Raw genomic sequence first — 21,340 nt, 5'->3', positions numbered from 1 at the left:
ACTTTTTACTTTGTACATATTCAATCTTGTAACTTTGATATTAAAATAGCATTCATATTAGATAATTTTAAAACAGATTTCCAGTTAACATTTCTAGTTTGTATATATGCAAACACATATACATATATGATTTTTTTCTTAAAATTCATTGGCGTTTCACAAAATTATAGCGAATTTTAAAGCCTGATCTTCATCAGACAATGTTTATTGAAAAACAGATAGTTTCAACAAAAACCTACATATTCAAACTTAGAATGCCAAAAATACTGGCCTTGAGCTACATCTTAAATTTTAAATCCCAAATCCCACTTTTTTCCAAATCAACAGGTAAGATTTTGTTATTATATAAACAAAAATATTTGTTATAATTTTAAAATTTGTTGTCAGTACCTGACAATATTTCCTGGGTCTACTTCAATCACCCACATGCAACGCAGATTGTTGTCATAGGGAAAAGGATAGCCAGGAGATAAGATTCTTCCTGATGATTCTCCTTTAAAACGGCCTCCACATTCAGCTAATAGAAAAACAACATTACATAATGCATTAATTTTAATTCATTATAGATGGTCTTCCGGCTAATCATCTGAGCAATCAGTTTATTTTTTTCTAATAATTTTGAATACACCATAATATTAGAAAACATGCCATTATATAGTGAAAGGAACATGGATTGTTACATAAAAAACCCCAAAAACCAAAAACCAAAAAAAAACAACCCACCAAAACACAACTAAAACCAACATGTCACCCTAAAGCAGTAAAATTAAATTTAAAAAAAACAAAACAAGTAAGTAAGTAGATTTTTTTTTTTTAAAAGAGACAGAAAATATATTAAATAAAAACAGGCTATCCATGGAGAAAGTCAGCCTCTTAGCCTAGGAAAAAAAAAGTTATAAAACTTGTTCTATAGTATTTCTTAAAGGTAACTGATGGTAAGTAGCTCCATCCTAGATGGCCTCAGCCAGTCATTAGGTAAAACTGCGTATTCCATAATCTTAATACCTAATCTTTGAGAAAACCTGATTTTTTTAATGTAGATCCCTGAGGTCTTTAAAGACTTCCTATTTCTCTTTCCTTCCTTTTAAAGCCCCCTTAATATTTTCTCTCTTGTGAAGTCCAAAGCAAAAATAATGCTTTGATTAGATCCCTTGGTATAGTTAAAATGCAGTTTTATTTTGATTTAGCAGCACCTAAAATATTTAGTTGAGAGATTTTCACCTTATCATCTGTGAATTCCATGATAAAATATTATTGAAATGCTACTCCTGGTGGATTTTCTGACATAATAAAAGCAAATTTGCAGAGACAGGCGGCCTTTCATATCTTTTTAAAGCACTTTGCCAATCTGTTAATTCCTAAATACTCTAAAAAAAATATTTCGTAATTATTCAACTTGGAGGATAGCATAGTCCATTATTCTTCCAGTAGAGTAAGGATATAAATAAAGTACACTATAAAGAAAGAATTACTCACTGACAAAGTGAATGAAATTAAAAATTAATAACATTTCATCCAGGACCACTGAACAGCTACAAGTTTATAATTTCTAATTATCACACAGGATAACCAGTTTGCTTTTTTATTATGATTTTTGAAGGTTCCCTCTCTCTCCTCAGTGGCTTATTTCTGCAGCAAAGTTCCAGCTCCCCAGTTCTGCTGGTTCCTGAATCAGCTGGGCAAGTGGGGACTTCTGGGAAAGCAATATTCTCTCAGGTTGCAGTCAGCAGTAACAGAGCAAACACCTTTTTATCTTACATCTCCAGATTGCTTACTATGAAAACAATCCTAATTAAGAATCTTAATTTTGCCTCCAAGTGTCAACACTAAAGATTCTTCTAAGGATATCAAGTTAAAGGAAATATATATTATACTACATTTCTTCCTGCAAATTCCATGGATAGTATGTTGTATTGGAACACTTACTACATGTTTAAGATTTATGATTACAACAGCTTGAAAAGTTTTGCTATTGTCTTGTCAATGTCATATGTCAAATGTCATACAAGAACAGTAGCATTATTAAGCCAACTTCTGATAGTAGCAGCAAATTAAAGCATCTGTTGACTTATGTTGCTCATAAATATCCAGGAAAAAATTTTATTTGTACATTATTTTATGCAAAGCATCACTGTTTTCACAGATTCTAGGGGTTTGTCTGAACAATCTGTAGACCTAAAAGATCTTGTGGTATGCTAGGACGAAGTTCTTGTAAGCATGAAACTTGAGTGCACAGAGCTACCTGACTCATAAAAAAGTACTCTGGAAATAAAGGGCATCAGTATTGCAAAAACAATCTTTCGTGTTTTTTTTTTTATTTCCTTTCATAGCAAAGAAGCTTAGTTTCAATCTGCTTCTAACTAAAAGTGGATGTTGAAAGAAGGATTCCTATAAACCAGAAATGTTAGAACAGTTTTACCGCTGATTCATCTTCACCTCCTGCTATTTAAGCCATTCCTGAATTTAAAGTCTCAAAACCTGACTATTTTGATCACGGATGAGTAAGAGATGTTCAGACTCAGGCTTTTGTTTGGACATATTAAAGAGATATCTAAAAGAGGTCTCAGTCCTGTATAAAAACCTTTGTGATGCAATTTTGCTGTTTTCTTTGAGGAACATTTCTAATCTGAGCATTTTTTCTCTTACTGATCTTGCGCGTTTCTTAACTGCCCTTCTGTTTCCCAGTTCTCTTCTAGCCAATTATTTCCTCATGTTGTATCATTACTAAGACATCATTAGTCTTTTACTACATATTTTTCAGCCCAAGACACCAACTGATGTCTAAGACATTTTATAGGATTCATACCGCATGCCTCCAAGAGTATTTTAAAGAACCTGCAGTGATCCTTAATTAACATTAAAAACTAGAAAGTATCATTTACAATTGGCATTCAAAAACTTTCTTAAGCTTGTCTAAACAAAATCTCATTTGTGTTAATTAAAATTCTTTTAAAATCTATTTATCCAAACCTATAAAATCCTCAGGTTGGGATGGATACTACTGTTGATACAGCCAACAGATTTACAGCTGTCTAACTCTCTCTGGATGCAAGTAACATGTTATACTACTTGGCTTTGGAGAAATACCTGACTGAAATAAACAAAATCAATATAAATCATTCTGAAGTTCATTTAAATGACATCATCTATGTACTGTTGTTTGCTTAAGGAGGAGCAATACGTACAAATACATGCTATTCTAAACTGGATTGATAAGTAACTTCTTTGTGAATAGCAGATTAATAGATATGTTTTGAATGAGATTAATTTAAAACACAAGAAGTTTATACTACAGATTGATTCACATTCTAAATAGATTCACCTAGACAGCGCATTTTGGAGAAATTATAATGTAGTTTTCACGAAGAGTCTGGTGGCAGTGCAAAACCTAGGTGCTTAATTTGTGTAATTTTTTTTGAAAGATAGTGATTTGAGTTGGGTGGTTTACCAGTACTCAAACAAAAAAAAAGAATGTAAAACCTTGAGCATATGCAACATATCATCACTTCTAATAGAGGTCCAGATTCAGCTCTGGATTTCAGTCTATTGACATTTTTTGCTAGTTTATATCAGATCTGAATCTGGCTCACTTCCTAATCCATAAATGGTCAACCTGTACATTTTGAGCTGTTTACATGTAATTTGGAGAGGGATTGCTGAATAATTAAATCCAGGGACCTTCCTCCAAACAGCCTCTGTCATGTAGGGGACACATGATAACAGTGTTTACCTCCCATCTGTGAGCTATTCTAGTGACTCCCTTCCAGTAGCTCTTCTAGATTTGAACTATATGATGTTTTGAATATTTACATAGAATGTGAGAATGTTGAATCTCCCACAGTTAGTGTAAATAGTGTGCAGTATGTAATCTAGATAATCAGTAAAATAATGAAGGAATAATTTTAGACATATTTACCTTGGTCTGTTTTAAAACTAAGCAATAACTCAGTGCTATATATATATATCTGAGTGTTACTACGGTGATACATCCTATGATTTTTAATGCTTATAATGGAACTGAAAATGTAATTTTCATTCAGACTTTTAATTTCAACTCTCTGGCACTTTCACATTTTATTTGATCTTTTTTGTTTCAACTTCCATCATATGTTCTTTGTACACCTCCTGTCCGCTACTTGCATGTTCCAATGCCATGTTTTCCCCCTAATTCTTTGGTTTCATATATCCTAAACTATGTAGAAATTAGTTAAGGCTTATCATCAATTTGGGATTTACGCATTTATTCCATAATTATTACTCTAAGAGAGGTGTTCAGTTCTTAATTGTTGCATACTTTTCCTAAATGGCCTTTATGTCTTGATAAAGATATGCCAAAGTACATTGTTTTCTGCGATGGTTTTTGTCAGTGTTAGGTTGATGGTTGGACAAGATATCTGAAAGGTCCCTTACAACCTAGGCAATTCTATGATTCTATGATTCTATCAATTCTGTCAAATTTAAATCTAGGCACAAAGTACATTACCCCTTGCTTCCCCTACTCACTAAATGCCAATTTCCTCTAAAGTAGATGAAAAAATAAGAAAATTACTATAATATTTAAGTCTTGTCTTCTTTTTGCTCTCCTATGGAAGAAATTGAGCCTGTAGGCACCTGCACAACTTATAAAGTTATTGTAATACTGTAATAACATGTATAATATTGTGTTATTCATCACAGATGCATAACAGAAGCCAAATACTATGTAACTCTATATCTCTTCATATCTGTAATTTTTTATTTTTATTTATTTTATAGTATTTATCTGTAAATATATGAAAAGTTTTCTAGCTTAATGCTATTTAGATACAATTAGGAAAAAAACCAAAGCCAACTAGTTTTAGAACTCCTCATAAAACATGTCCTGCCTTTCTGATTAAGTTATCTTTTTATATTGAGTATTTGCTGACTATAACTAGATTTTCACACATTAGAAATTTTGGTATGCATAAATGTTTAGTAATTACTATATTTTTCAAACTTAAAAAAGGCAACACCACTCACATAGACCTGGGTGAGATTTATTTATGCAGACAGATCTGTAAATGTATGTGTAAACAGATCTGTACACATACAGATCAAATTTCACATAGCTCTAACAATCCTTACTATTTTTTCTTTCTTATATTCAGATAATAGTTTATGTAACTTAAAAATAAAATAAAAGAAAAAAGGAGTGCAGTACCGATACATGATGGCAGAGGATAGTCCCACGCCCTTCTTTCCCCAGTCATACACTTTAGAAGGCTACTTCCATGGAGCGTGTAACCTGGGTTGCATCCATAAATTATAGTGCTTCCAGCAAAATGGCCCTGGTCACTGATTTTATACCCAAACTGTGGCACACCAGGGTCCTCACAATGTGAAAGCTCAAAACCTGCAGCAGGAACAAAACATTGTAGTTAAAAAAATCAAACAGAAAAATATATTAATGAAATCAAGATTTTCTGTTTTCCAATGGAAATCAAACATTTCCAAGCTTCATGTAACAACATATTTAAGGTTTCTTCTCTATTTTTAAACAGTCTAAGGATGAAAACAGTCTATACCCCCCACTTAGAGCATGCAAACCAAACTGTGTCATAACATCTTTTTTCCTAAGAGTCCAATTAAAGACTGAGAAGGAAATTCATTATCATTATCAATCAGTTCTAAAATGATATGATAAATTATGAAATGGAAGTTAAAGTGACTGTCAATTTACTTTGATGACAACTTAGTTTGTGAATAGACATTTAAAGGTTCATAAACAGAACTGCACAGCAGATTCATTTACTGTTATTGTGCACAGCAACACCAATGGCACAATAGCACCTATGGCACCAAAGAAACACTGCTATATTCATCAATCCTTACCTTAATCCTGTGTTCATTAGTCTATAAATTTAAAAACGACATGCAGGAAGCAATGATAATGATGATATAGAGAATTCAACCCAAACAATATGGACATTTTAGAGAATTAAGAGATGTGGAGCAAGAAAGAAACAAAATGACTTATGCATTATACAGAAACAGGGAAGCATATTGACATTTGGGGAAACATAAACCGTAATTTGGGAGAAAGATTTTCTATTCCAAATAAGGTCTTCTGTTATTAACTGAGAAGCAGCTCAAACCTTCACTTTGTTCAAAAGCAAATGTATTTTATCAATATCATGCAGCTCAAGCTGTTTATAGGTAAAAAAGGCACATTGTGTTATATTGATATTCCTCTATGTAGGTGATATGGGAGCAAATGAAGGGTTTTTCGTATCTGCATTGTTCAGTGAAGTGATTTACACGGTATTTGTCCATCTGGTCAACTACCACAATCTCTCCTTTCACAGCCTTTCACAATCTCTCCTCAGGTACTGAATCATTATTATTAATTGATTGAAAAAGTGTTAATTATTTTATTTTACAGACAAAATGTTTCAGGTTGGATAAGGCTGTTTGCTCACATAAGGAAAAAAAAATTGGTCAAATGCTGTATCTTCCCAGTTCTTCCTTCAGCTCATTTAATGTCTCACTGAAAATGGCTCACCTACTGAAGAGCCTCCACAACCTCTGAGCTGAACCACATTCCTAGCTAAGCCATTGTCTCCCAGTACAGATTGCACAGCAGAAGCTCTAAAAGAGGCTAAGGTAAGTCCCAAATGAAGAACATTTTGATATTACCAGTCTGGTCATTTATTGACCAGCTAGAATTTACTGTCCTCTAAGAAAATTGTTGATTTGTTAAAATGTACGTTGGTCCCTGAGATGTCCTCATCTCTGGATGGCCTGCTTACAGACACAGAACCAAAGTAGTCTTTTTAACTGATCACTTTCCTCTTGAGGGTGAAGATGTAACTCCCTCCCTAAGTGTAGGTATTAGCAGCGCTTTTGCTGCCCTATGTGTATTTCAGCTATCCACACAGCGCTGGCAGTTCTGGCAACAGAATCAGAGGGAAAATGGCATCCTTTTGGAGAAGCACCTGGTATCTAGGGGCACAGTGAAGGGGATCCAGAATGGCAATGTTGGCTATTTTAGACAACTGAAAGAGCACAAGTGCTCACAATGCATCCCTCAAGATACAGAATGTTTCACCACAGCTTGTGGGGATTTTGTTTACTGCTTAAAAGCATCAGGGTAAGCCCATGGTACTTTCGGAAGGTTTCATTGTCTGTATCTATGCAAAACAAATATTAGTGGTCTTTCCGAACATAGGAAACGGCCAACAGGTGATGATCAGCGGTATGAGGTCTAGTGGGAAGCCAGTAACTAACAGCAAGCCCTAGGGGTCAACACTGGGTCCAACCTTGTTCAATGTATTCATTAATGATTTGAGTGATGGAACAGAGTGTACCCTCACCAAGTTTGCTGATAAAACCAAACTGGGAGGAATGGCTGGTACAGTAGAGGGTCATGCTACCACCCAGAGTTACCTTAATAGGCTGGACAAATGGGCAAACATGAACCTCAGGAAGTGCAACAAGAAGTGCAATGTCTCGTACCTGGGAAGGAACAACCCCATCACCAGAATATGCTGGGGGCCACACAGCTTGAAAGCAGATTTGCAGAAAAGGACCTGGGGGTCTTGGTGGATGGCAGTCTAAACATGAGCAGCAATCTGTCCTTTCAGCAAAGAAGGCTAATGGTATCCTGGCCTGCATTAGAAGGCATATTGCCAGCAGGTTGACAGAGGTGATCCTTCCCCCCTACACTAAGCACTGCTGAGGCCACACCTGGAGTATGGTGTCCAGTTCTGCGCTCTCCAGTACAAGAGAGGCATGGAGTTAATGAATAGAGCCCAGCAAAGGGCCACCAAGATGGTTAAGGGACAGTAGCATCTCTCCTATGGGTGTAGGCTGAGAGAGCTGGGACTGTTCAGCCTGGAGAAGAGAAGGCTCACAGGGAATCTTATCCATGCATATAAATCTGAAGAGAGAGCGTAAAGGGGATGAAGTATACCAAGTCTGGCTGGGATGGAATTAATTTTCTTCATAGCAGCCCATATGGTGGTGTGTTTTAGATTGACTAAACCAGTGTTGATAACACACCAATGTTTCTGCTGTTGTTGAACAGTACTTGCACAGCATTAAGAACTCTGTTTCTCACTCAGCCTCCACAGCAAGTAGGCCAGAGGTAGGCAAGAGGCTGGGCACACAGCTGGGACAGCTGACCCCAGCTGACCAAAGAGATATTCCATGCCGTATAATGTCATACTGAGCAATAAAACTAGGAGATAGCCTTTCCGAAGAGGCCATTGCGCAGAGACTGACTGGGCATCGGTCTGTTTGTGGGAGGTGATGAGTGACTGTCTTTGCATGACTTGGTTTTTCTTTTTCTCTTTCCTCCCTATATTTATTTTGGCCCATGAGTTTTTCTATTTTTTCTCTTCCAATTCTACAAATACCTACAAAAGAAGATTCAACACTGTTCAGGCTAATAACTTTTCAGGCTGGGAAAGTGCATTCTACAAGAATGCCTGTCTCAAAAGACAGGAAATGTTAATGATAAGGTTCAAGTGCTGGGCTTGGACATACCAATATAAATAAGAAAAATTAAATACTTCGACATTTACATAGTAACACCTCATTGGAATGCCTATCTTTAATCATAGGGTACAGTCCTATGCTATCACGGGCTATACGTGGTATAATTATGCAACTTTCCCCTGAAAAATAATTACATACTTTTGTAGTATCTTGAAATATTTTCCTTTCATTCTGTTAATCTTTTTTTCTTTTTTTTTTTTAATTAGAATTAGTTTTTAAAACATGATGGATAGTTTTTGAAACGTAAAAACATTTTTTGAACAGGTGAAAACACACTTAAAATTTAAGCATAGGGAGAAAAAAGGATGTTCACAGCTGCATTGCAAAAGTACCTTATAATACTGTTCTGCTTGCTAAGAATTCAGTTTTATATAATAATTAAGAGATGATGAAATAATTATACACTAAAGAAGTAATATACACTACATGTCAATAGACACATGTAACAATCACATAAATTTTCAGAAGCTGCCACTTAACAAAATAGAGTGTATCTCTGTTTCCAATGTACCCTTTAAGCCAGAGATATGAAAAGATTTTTTCCTCTTCTAATCTTTATAGTTTAATTTTGTCAGTCTACATATAGGTAAAAAGTTTTTGTTAAGAATCTTTCTTTATCATTTCAGTTACAAATTGGATTATTCTAAACAATAATCCAAACTCAGAAATTGCTAATTTAATGCAAAGTTATTATCAGACACGAGTCTTAAGATGAAGAATGTCTTTTACTTATGAATTACCTTTATGAAACTACGAGTTTTGGTTACATATTTAAAACTACTCACATGTTTAGGTATTTTTATGTGCTAATACAACCAACTGAAAATTATCCTATTTTTTCTTATCCTTTCCAAGACTGAAAAAAACTTCAAAACAAGACTCCATAAAAAAAGACAGTGGTTTAAGTACCAAACTCCACAAAGTACTGTCACAGCAAGATTTCAGTATGCTACGTGTTTTGGCTTTTTTGAGGTATAATTATGAAACTATATTATTTTGATAAGTGATGAGTGCTTTGCTGTTGATTTGATCATAATTTGTCTTTTGACCTCATTTTCATCTTATGAGCAAAGAATTTTCATTCCTTCAAATCATAAGTCTATTACAATTTTTTTTCAAATACTTACTAGTATACACAAGCTGAAAACCTTCATCAGTGCCCTCCATGTCCGAGTTAAATTCCAACCACAAATGATTTGAAGTACTACTCAGCGTCAGGCCTCTTAACGATGCCCCAGTATACGCACCCAACAGGTGAGCAGTATTGTCTTTGCCATCATAGATCTGTGAAACAGATACAAGTTCTACAGTTATGAAGAAAAAAAACAACTTATATTTGATTTACAAAATAATTCTGTACATCTCCATTACAAGGGAGGGCAGCTTTGCCAAGGGAGATCTATTGCCATTCAACCTGAAGCATTATTTGGATATGCTGTTTGCCTCTCTTGAGTTAAGTTGACTTAATTGTGGTGATTTTTCAAATGCACAATTTAAAATATGTCAGTTCCTTTGTTTGCATAGCAATAGAAGTGGGCAGATGTGCCATATCAGCTCAATGTTTTTAAACCTCTGTGTTTTCTCTTTCCCTGCCAGTATTGTAATGCCGGTCACAACCTATCAGCTAACACCTATTTTGTGTAACTGTGTCTGCCTCAAGTCACTGAGGTGGCATAATAGAAAAGCTCACGTCTCCCTAACTTTGACTTGTTAAATATAGCTCTGATTTTTATTTTTTTTCTTTATAAATAGAGGTTAGAACATAACTATAAAGTAAAAGGAGACTAGTAAATAAATCGAACAACCGCTTCTGTAAGTTGAAAGAGTAATGTAATCTATATGTAAATTGGAGTACAGCACTTTTATTATTTATTTTTCTTCAAGAGTTGTTCTTTTCCATATTTGAAACAGAAACTTCTATCAGACTACTAAGTATATAAAACAATCTTTCAATAATTCTCAGCAAACTTCCTTACAAGTTTGGTTGCTTTAAAATATCACAGGTTGTGGCATTCCTATCATTCCTAAAAATAGTTAAACTATAACTTAATGATAAGTGCTAACCCAACCATCATGTCCTGCAGGATTTATTTAGTGACTTCTAAAAGAATTAAAACTTTGATAAACGGGTTTTAAGAAAAGAAACATTTGCAAATCAGTAAATTGATCTTTGAATAATTTTCAAATTGCAATACGGGGAAATTCTAAAGCTTTAGTAAAAAAATAGGGAATTGCCTCCAGTTCTAAATAAGATCTAATTCTATTAATTCAAAATGTAATCAAAGCTTGCATTTTTAAACAGGAATCTATACCACAATGAAATCAAAACAAATACACCATCAATAGTAGTAAGGCCATAAGGTGAATCTGAAATATTATGATGCCTGTTGCCCATCTCTGAGAATGACTTATACACGTTAATCCTATAGTTGTGGTTGCAGAAATTCTCATGTCTCTAGTAATATCAATGACCTTACATTTAAGGATATGCTGAAGTAAAACAGCTGAAAAAAAACCCAAATAAGCCATTTATATCCACCTCTAATGAATAAATAACTGTGCAGCAGTTTAAGAAGTACAGCAAAATGAGTTAGCATCATTCCTTGTTTTTTACAGAAATAAGCAAATAAATTACAAGCAAACGGCACATTCAAATGCCAGTGTCCTTAAACAGAGTAAAAATAAGATATTAAAGCCAAAAAAGGTGCAATTATTGCTTATCAAAGTAATGTTAACATATACTAGCATTAGAATTGGTTTCTTAATTTTATTTAAGATTTCTTTAAAACTATACTGAGATCAATAATCAATTTGAAAAAAAAAAAAGATAGTTCTGAAATGGACTTAGTTTTGTTTCAGTAACTGAAAGAAAAATGTCCATTCCAGTAGAACTACTGCTATCCTACAGAGATATTTACATCATGACAGATTTAAAGAAAACCCAGCTGGAGTTTGATGCTCTCTCTCCTAATCTTTCCAAGCTACTTATAACTACTAACACCCAAAGATTCAGGATTAATTTTATTTTTAAACAGTACCTAAGAGTAATCCATTTCCTGCTATGTGTGTTATCACTCATAATTAACCAAAGGAAGCTATTAATAAGTTAGACCAACTATTCTCAATGTCTTGCCAGAACTTCCCATAAGCCACTTCATGATACAAATTTTCTTCATGTTAGAATTTCCAACACATATTTCATTGCCAATTTTGTTAACTGTCCTACCATATTAAACATTTCACATTGGCACACTCACATCTCTACAGAGTTGACACTAATTCTACTTTATGGGCTAACTAGTTGTCCCACTGTATAATAGTGGGGTCTCCCATAGGACAATAAATGGATGTATATTTTGAATACAATTCTCAATTTAAGTCACCTTGTCCTTTTTGTGCTTCAGTCAAGTTAACGGGTACTAAATAGAATTTTTGGGATGTAATTTAAATGACACAGTTTAAGTGTTCTAAGCCTATATCATTTCTATGAAGGAACAAAATTGAAAGTACCCTAACACTTCTGAAATTCTATGAGTCTTTGAGTAGGAGAACTGTATTTGGATGAGGGAGGGATGTGATTCATTTGAACATGAAATTAAATTTCTTTTCTTTTTCTTTTGGTTGCTGACTTTCAAATATTCAAACTAACATATACCCCTCTTCTTGAGATAGTGGGGTCTCCCATAGGACAATAAATGGATGTATATTTTGAATACAATTCTCAATTTAAGTCACCTTGTCCTTTTTGTGCTTCAGTCAAGTTAACGGGTACTAAATAGAATTTTTGGGATGTAATTTAAATGACACAGTTTAAGTTGCGAACAAATTGATAACAGCCTACATTCTCTTATAAGATTTGCACAACCAGCATTTTCTTTCTAACCTTCCTAAAACAGGTTGTAGTTTTGCTTAAGATTTTGAATGATTTAATAATTCAGCTTCACAATTTGATTGAGAAGACAAGATTATATGTGAATTAAGGTAGCATCATTATCTTATTTTTAAAACAGGAAGAATCTTTCTTATAGGCCTTGCCAGCACATCTGGATTTATGTCACTTGGTTGATAAATGTGTGGCCAAGAATAATCATTATGAAAATATTATTTGGCTGGATGCATTTTCCTTAAAGTCATCCTATAGCATTAATGCAAAGATATTTGATTCATGACTGTATAATGCGTGAATATGGCAGTGACAAACTATTTGGAAAACAGAGGTCCATCTTTATCAGCTATTTGAAGGTCTGCTCTTTTAAATGTTTAATTCATAAAGTGGAGAAAAGGCATAGAAAATTGCATTAATGTTCTTCATATAACAATGATATTTTGAAATGTTATAGGGAAGGATGATAATGGTGAACACTGTTTACATAAATACGGTTTGAACAGATAGATGTAATGTTTAATCTGGGGATGAGGCGTTAAGTTTGCATTTTCAGTGAGAGAATAAATAAAAATCCCTAAGCTTTTGAGGGGCTCTATTATCAACAAATTTTAAATGGAAATTAATGTTCTTTTTTCTGCTAATTTATTTAACTCCACAAAACTTTAGCAAGGGAATAGTATAAAGTGAATGTAAAATTTGTGCATTTTAATCAAACTATTTTTGAGATTTGCCATTGAAACATAAAAGGCATATGGATATGAAGATTTGTGCCTTTATAAAGAGAAGAAATAGCATAAAATCAGCAGCTCAGAGCTGAGGCTGTCAACACCCTGTCAAATGTATCATTTATATCACATGCAAATAGAAGCACTAATATAAAGACAGAAAAGGATCCATATGTTTGGGGATTTTTTTGTCCCCTACATTTATTACCTATTTCTCACTCATTTTTTTCAGGATGATATTGCTAAAAGGATTATGATAGCAAGTGTGGAGATTCTTAAGAAACAAATTAGCAAAAAGCCACAAACATTACCTCCCTTCAACATCTTTGCACAAAATCCTCAAAAGCTGAATCATGTGCAAACATTTCGAAGCTGTCCCACAGGTGAGACAGCACACAAATGCAGTAAAACTGAATTCTTAAAGCCATTTTTTTCCACTTAGGTGCAATCTCATCTGGCACATCAGCTCTCACTCTACATACTGACAAGCACACAACCTAATAAAGGAAAAAAAAAATCCCCACAAACAACTGATGTTCTCTTTCCATCTCAGTCCTTTTCATGCTTGGTGTTCCTTTCTCTTTTGTTTTAGGTTCACTAATGGAATCTGCCTGAAGATATTTTTTTGGGGGTCAGGGTTTGTTTTTTTAACATTAGCAGAAAATTACTATTAATGGGTACCATGCATAAGTACTTTCTTATTTATGTTGAAATCTACTGAAAATTAAAAAAAAAAATAAATCATATTATCTTTGTTCAAGCTTCAGTTTTAATAAAAGATGTCTTTCCCCCAGAAAATTAGAAAAGTATATTGAAAGATCTTTGACTTAAAAGAATACTTTCTACATTCAACTGATTTCAACACAAATAAAATGTTCACCACTAACAATGGACTAATCAGACACTACAGAGTTTACAAGCAAAACTGGTGTATGGAGGTAAAAGCAGGGAAAAAAGCAGGTAGAAATGTTCACAGACTTTGAAAACCATATATTCTTTTTCCCTGCCTCCCACATAGGCAGTTTACTCTAAAAATTTTGAATTCTGGAAATGTAGAGCACAAACTCAGTTATCAGTAAAATTACAAAGAAGGAAACAATTGTTATACAGTTTCTGAGATTAATATTAAATGGATTGTCATGTAGTGACTATACAGATCTTAAATTCTTCATATGCCTTCATGAAACTTTCATGAATATTAAAACAAGATGTGGCACTATTAAGAGCAGGTTATAGGCCTACACACCCAAAAAAAAAATAAATGAAGTAGACACACGTATATTTCTTATAGTTTCCAATAAATACCAAATAGCCAAACAAAAAAACCCATTAATGCAAGGAGCCAGAGCAGTTACATCAAAAAGAGGAAAAGAGAATTGCACACTAAATGAAGTAAATGAAAAACAAATTATATGTTCTGAAACCTCTGTTCTATAGCAGTTCAGAATTGTTAAATGGGAACTCCTCCTTCTCTGCCTGGGGAGTAACAGTAAGGGCAGTGATTTATTTGTGTTAAATATGCTGTTTCCCTCTAACGCTGTATTCCCAGTCCAGCTGTTTCATTGTTTCAGTCACAGTGTTTGTCAGGTATAAGTCTGATCCATGGTCAATGAATTCATGTGGTAAGCAGCAGACCTCATGACTTGATTAAAAAATGTATCTAAAGTTTAGTAAAATATTCAGCCTATTCATATTTTGAATGGAATTTTATCCGCGTAGTTCTAATAATCCAAAATTTTAGCTGACATAAAAATTAACACAAAGTACTTGATTGACTTCTTTGCCAACAGTTTCATCTATCAGTTCTGAAGAACAGAGATGCATTTTCCATTTCTTAACCAAAGTCTGTAGCTAAAAACTGAGCTTTAACTATGAAATATTATGGGGTTGCTTCATTTCTGTTTGGGGAAAGGAAGCCCTGTCGGGAAGCTGTTGTTTCAGTGTCTTGGTTTCCAAATGGTGAAATCCTTGCACTCCCTAGTTATTTTTAAACTTAACTTCCTTCCATTGCCATTTATTATTTCAGCAAACTTATTTTTTCTTTACTTACCTCAGAGTTCTTAGAGTTTCGTTAAGGCACTGATGTTTATACACATTGACAAAGTAGTGATATGTATTAGATAGGTCTACAGCGTTTGTTGACTATTATTGATTCACTTAATACTAAAGTATAACCCTAATGTCCTACTCCTGTAGCCAAAAGTGTATTCTCTGCAGTCATCAAAACAGGCAAATTAGGCAGTATTTTCCCTTTTTTTCATTTTAGTTACCATTTCTACAGAAATGAAAGGAAGTCCCTGCAAACTTGTCTTCAAAGATGTTTTACTGGGATTAACATAAATCAGTCTAACACAATATAGGAAGAAAATCTGGATAACCAAGACTACTTTTCTTATCTTGAAGATTGTAATGATAAATACCAGGTATATTCCCAAGTCAGTCACACACCATATCTTCCACTGGTTCTTTTTCAGCTCCTGGAGATGAGAAGTAATCAATAATAATAGGGATCAACAGACAACTTAGAACTGGTCCCATGAGAAAAATTTTGGAATGTGTGACTGCTGCTTTGGATTTCCTGAAACAAGACTCCTTTATCAAATGAACACATGAAAAAAGAGTCTGATGGGATTAAGACAATTTGTAAGAGCTGCATCTGAGAGATGAGACAAGAAAAAACACGAGTTCCACAGATATTCCTTCCCACAATATTAAAGGTTGAGTGCCTCAGTCTTCCTAAAATGTCAGATAGGCTGAAAAAAGTGACAATCATAATAAAGAATACTTCTTGTAGTATTTTTAATAGATTGGGAGGAACTTTGGCTCATTATTATAATTCAAGCCTGATGACTTGAAAAACAAACACTGTAATTACTAGATATTACTTTCATCAATAGACACACCTGCAAAACACAGCAAATATTTCTGCCATTGACATTTACAGCTTAGTGGTGGCCTCCCTCCATTTATAATTAATTTGGCATTACTTTTAAGTTCACAGTAACTGAGTAGCAATATTGAAGTAGAAGTTCATTTTATAAGCCTCTGAGTTAACACTTTCTAGTTAAACATCCGTAGTGCACATGCTTGGAATGACATTTGAGAAATCTTAAGTGCATAGATCTTTTCAAAATTGTATGTGCACTGACTGATATATTATTATTCAGTTATATTTATATACAAGTTTATATAACTGTATATAAGTGTAGCTCCCTCCTCACAGTGTTACGACTTTTACACTAAGATAATAGGGTTGGATAGTTTCAACCTAAAAAGTGTTGAGGAAAATGGTGCCGTATATTTGTACTGGATGGGCATAAAAAGTGTGGACAGATATTAGGGTAGTTATTTGGGTGGATAAGGATTCAAGTTCAAGGTTTTTTTTTCCTTTCATCTTCCATTGGTTGTTTAGGTCTGCTTATGCCTTAGGTATAATTAAGCCCTTTTTGGAAGTGCCTCTGTCTGACAACTAATGACAGAAATCCTAACATAATACTCAGATGGCTAAAGATAGATGAGATAAACCCAGTCTGCATTGTAGATGTTTCTTAGAAATATATCTTTCCATAATCCTTCTCATTTTAATACACATGTCAGAATATGGCAGAAAACCTTTTCTTTTTTTTTTTATCAAACATGATTGTCACAGTACGCATTGTTTGTTTGATTTCTGAGAGGCAAGTTTAATTAAACTAAATATTCTGAAAAAATTATACAATTATTTAATTCCTTTTATGGATATCTTATTGTATGTAGGTGGTATGTGCTAAAAGACGCTCACACAGATCATCATCAGCTTTAAATATGTAGTTGGCTGAACAATATATGCATCTGGAAATTTATTTTTGGGGAATACAGTAATAAAAATATATGAACAAATCGAAGTAAATGTTACTGAATTTATAGGGTGAAGTCTCTCTATAAAACTCTCAAATGTTCTAGTATCCTGTTTTTCCCATTGTTGTTTCTTTGTTTATTGCAAAAATTCTCTTCACATGTAATTGCTATGATTATCATTTTGCAGGAGATGTTACATACCACACAAGATTAGAGTAATTTAATGCATAAACCTCATGTACAAAATATAGGATGTAGACAGTGTACTAAATTAAACTTCTGGGTGTAATGTTTATTATGCTTAGATCACAGCTCAAATTATGAAGACAGTGAGGAAGCAAACGGAATTTTTAAAAAATGTATTGATTAATATTTAACACTAAGAATAGAATATAAATACACATTAAGTTTGGTTTACAGTTTCAATCTCTTTTTTAATTATATGTGGTCAGAAAAATATATGTTTTAGGAAACAGATTATGGAAACACCTCAGGTTGCCTAATATTTAATTTCCTAGAAACGTAATGGGTTTAGATACGTATTTTCTAAGAGATAATATAAACTTACCTCATACCATACTATCACAGACAGATAAACATCAACAATATGAGGAACTACAAGTTTAGAAATAACAAATAAGTTACATGATTACATACCTTAAGAACATCTCCTTGGGCTAAGTGAAATGTTCTGGCAGAAATATTGATTCCTTTGCCTGCTTGTACCTGAATGCTATAAATACATTCATGGTTGTTTTCATAGTTAAGAGGATAATTGGGGGACAATAAGATTCCTTCATTGTTTGTCGTGGAGGCTCCACATTCAGCTGCAATTAAAAGAAAATGTTAAGGTATATTTTAATAGAAAACAAATATTTTTAGTAATGGTGATAATGGGAAGGTTAATGAAACCTAGTTCAACATTATTAACATTTATTGATATTGAAAATCTAGTTCTAAATATATGTTCATGCAGTGATTGAAGGATACAAGAATATTTCTAAATTGCAATAGTTTAATAAAAATATGTTAAATAATATGGAGAGTTATAATCATATTAGGGATATATTCCATAAATATAATGTTTTAAAGGATCTTTCTTGAATTTTGTTTTGGAGGAAATATACTTATTTTTACTTCTCTAATACAGAAACTCAAAGACTTGCAAATTAAAATAAAAGTACTCTGGAAGTTTATATGTGTACATATTTATACTTACATGCACGTGTATAAATATACATACATGCACATACACATATTTTCACACAGATTAGTGAAAAAAGAGAATCATTGTCTAATACTAGTTTACTAAAATAAACAACAGTCATTGGTATAAATTACAGTAGAGAAAGACTTATGCTGTATCTACCAGCTAAACAATAGAAAAAATAATTTCATTAATAAACAGGTAGAAAAACAGTAACTACAGGGTGGGGGGTGGGGGGAGAAAGAAAGAAAAAGGAATGAAATGGGTTTAAGATGAATAGTTAAAAATAAAAATAAGAAAGTGTTTCCAAGTAGTACTGTTATTATTCCAAAAAAGAAACCTTATAATTGTGGACTTTGGCGTAATCATTAAAATGATAAACATTAAAGGTTTAACCACAAAAAAACACCAAAAACATAAAAACTTGTGGCAATGCCACATTAGGCATTAATAACTAACTTTCATTTACTATCATGTTTTGGACTGCTTACATAATTTTAATTATGGCATTTTTAGCACTGAGGTACCAGATATTTTAAATTAACACTGACAAACTATTACAATTATTTCCTTCCCTTTTTCTTCAGTTTTGATATGTGATCATTAACAGTGTAAGGACAAGCGCATTTCCTCTCTTTTTAACAGATTTAGAGTAATTTTAAATTTAACTGTAACACCAAATTTTCTGGATTTATGTTTGTTTTCAGGATTATGTCAATATTCTTGTTATTTTTTTTAGCCAGTCTCATGGGAATGCACCTCACTTATTTTAACCTGGGAAATTTCACAGAATAAAAAATTGTATTGTGCAGAACTATGTGTTTTAATGGTTTGAAAAGATGTTTAAACAATCTATAGTATCTATTTTAATAGCTATTATTGTTTATTAGCATTGTTATAATTCCCTCACCAGACTTTTTTGAGCAAAATACGGAATACTGAAATATATATTTTGTATATGAAATTTTTATATTAAATGACAAAAATCCATTGATTAACTACACGTTCTGTCTACAGCTAAAAGAAACATTGTGCAGAAAGCCAAATCTGGCGTAGAACAAAGCAGAAGAAATGCTTGATGACTGTGCTAAATTCAACAGCAATACAGAACAAGTACCCAAATAATTCAGATGTCATCACTTCGTCTTAGAGCGGTTGGATTCACATAATCTAGGCAGAAGTGGAAAACCTTCTAGTCCACATGATCATGTCTATCCTTTTATTTCATTCTCAAATAAATGTGTATTTGCTACTTTGAAGATGCATAGGTCAGTTTGAATTACAACACATAGGAGTAAGATGACTGTAATTTCAAGTTTGTGGGATATCCTTTCCCATTACAGAGAGATAGAAAAGTCAAAAGGCACTAGGTAATTATGGTATTAAGTTGACCCAACAACTCTGGTTTTGTCAGAACTGTAATTTAAAGCAATTTTTAAAAATCTGAATGCAGCAGTGAGACAACTAGTAGGACCTTTTCAACTAAAACTTACGAGTTATGCTATGTTTTCAGTTAAAAATAAATAAATTTTTCATGTCATAATATTTATCAATCTGATTATACTTTTCTTAACTCAGAGGGAGAATGTTGTGTTCCACCATGGGGATGCCCCATCATTGGAAGTGTTCAAGGCCAGGTTGGATGGGGCTTTGAGCAACCTGGTCTAGTGACAGATGTCCCTGCCCATGGCAGGAGGAGTGGACTTGATGATCCTTAAAGGTCCCTTCCAACCCAAACCATGCTGTGATTCTATGTACAAGCTGAACCAACGTGTTAGGAGACAAGAAAGCAAGTTTGGTAACAGTAGTCTTGAAAACAACAGTATAAAAGAATTTCTTCCATAGCATTCAGTTATATCATTACAGTTCCGTGGAAGTAGGCACTGCAGCCTACAACAGTAGCTTCTTTTGCATGCTTCTCAGAGGGATTGCCACAAAATCAACAGTTAGTCCCTTGCTTCTCTACTGGCTTCCTGTCAGGGCAAATTATGATTTAAATAATAAAAAAAAAAAAAACCCTCCACAAAACACCAAACACACACACACAAACCAGCAGTATAATTCCAAATAAGTGCAGAGTCAAACAGGGAAGATAAGCGATGAGTATTATAAGACTTTCCAAACTATACTATAGATAGTTCTATCTGCCAATATCCACTTCTATTTGTAAATATGACATCTATGTTGCTTAAAATTACATGAAACTTCAGATAACCTATGGCTGCCTTCTATTCTTTGATATTAATACTATAGCATAAATCAAAAATATTTCTACTGTAAAGTGCTCAGTAAAATGAGGAAAATAATGTTGTGAGTTCATAAGTTAAAATAAATACCAATGTTGAACATATGTAATTTGTTTAAAGTGTTTGGGAAAGAATTTTAGCAGGCATTACAGTGTGTGACAAAAAAAAGAGACTGAAGAGGCAAATCAGGATAAAATTAAGGGAAAAAAATTACAGAGGGAAATACAGAAGAGAAAAAAGAAGGTTCAAAACACTATTTCAGAAGTAAAGGAAAAATCACAGAGGAATAGAGTCTGTGACCATCCTTTAAAAACATATTTAGAGCTGTTATCAGAAATTACAAACATCTCTGCACTGCCTTAGTGTTTCATTTTATGTTCCCTATTCAATAGAGATGAAATTTAGGTTTTTTTAGTTGTTTTTTTAAAAAAAATCCACTTATTTCAGTTGAAACTTGGAACCTACCGTAAATGCTTTGCTTGTAGGAAAATAAAATATATATATAGGGAAAATATTTCAACATCCAGCTACGTTTGTACAAAGACTTTAATTCAACCCTATATAAAGTACAAGGATTTAACAGTAAGATTGAAGTAAATCACTGTTTCTGGACTTTACCAGAAATATAGAGTCATTTCAATAAAGGAAAATAAACAAAAACTCAAAGAAAAATAATGAAAGTGAAATATTGATATAAAGAGCTACTTATAAGAAATGACTGTTATGCTTTTGGTTATGAATGTGTGTTCATTGCACATTTCCATAATAAAACAGATGAGTTTAAACTACTGTTTTTACTGTATTTAAATTCTGTAATCATGTAAAATGCCATTGATATTGTAACCAAGGAATCAAATGCATCTGTTTGGGTAATTTGACCATTTGAAAACAATTCTTCAAAGAATGGCTTTTTGTAAAA

The 21,340-nt window shown here is 33.3% G+C and overlaps 1 protein-coding gene across 3 annotated transcripts in view; it reads right to left on the bottom strand.

The window, feature by feature from the left end:
* The window catches only part of CSMD3 (CUB and Sushi multiple domains 3), a 688,054-nt gene that overhangs the window by 232,910 nt on the left and 433,804 nt on the right, over positions 1–21,340 (bottom strand). For all 3 annotated transcript variants that reach the window (XM_054193012.1, XM_054193014.1, XM_054193015.1), the window contains 4 exons: positions 17,626–17,795; positions 9,648–9,804; positions 5,183–5,374; positions 391–517 (listed from right to left, as the gene is read on the bottom strand). In XM_054193012.1, the coding sequence (XP_054048987.1) occupies positions 391–517; positions 5,183–5,374; positions 9,648–9,804; positions 17,626–17,795 (646 nt within the window). The remainder of the gene's footprint in view (positions 1–390; positions 518–5,182; positions 5,375–9,647; positions 9,805–17,625; positions 17,796–21,340) is intronic.

This window comes from Rissa tridactyla, chromosome 2 (genome assembly GCF_028500815.1).
Source record: "Rissa tridactyla isolate bRisTri1 chromosome 2, bRisTri1.patW.cur.20221130, whole genome shotgun sequence".
NCBI classification, from domain to species: Eukaryota; Metazoa; Chordata; class Aves; order Charadriiformes; family Laridae; genus Rissa; species Rissa tridactyla.
This window is presented reverse-complemented; position numbering and strand designations above follow the sequence as displayed.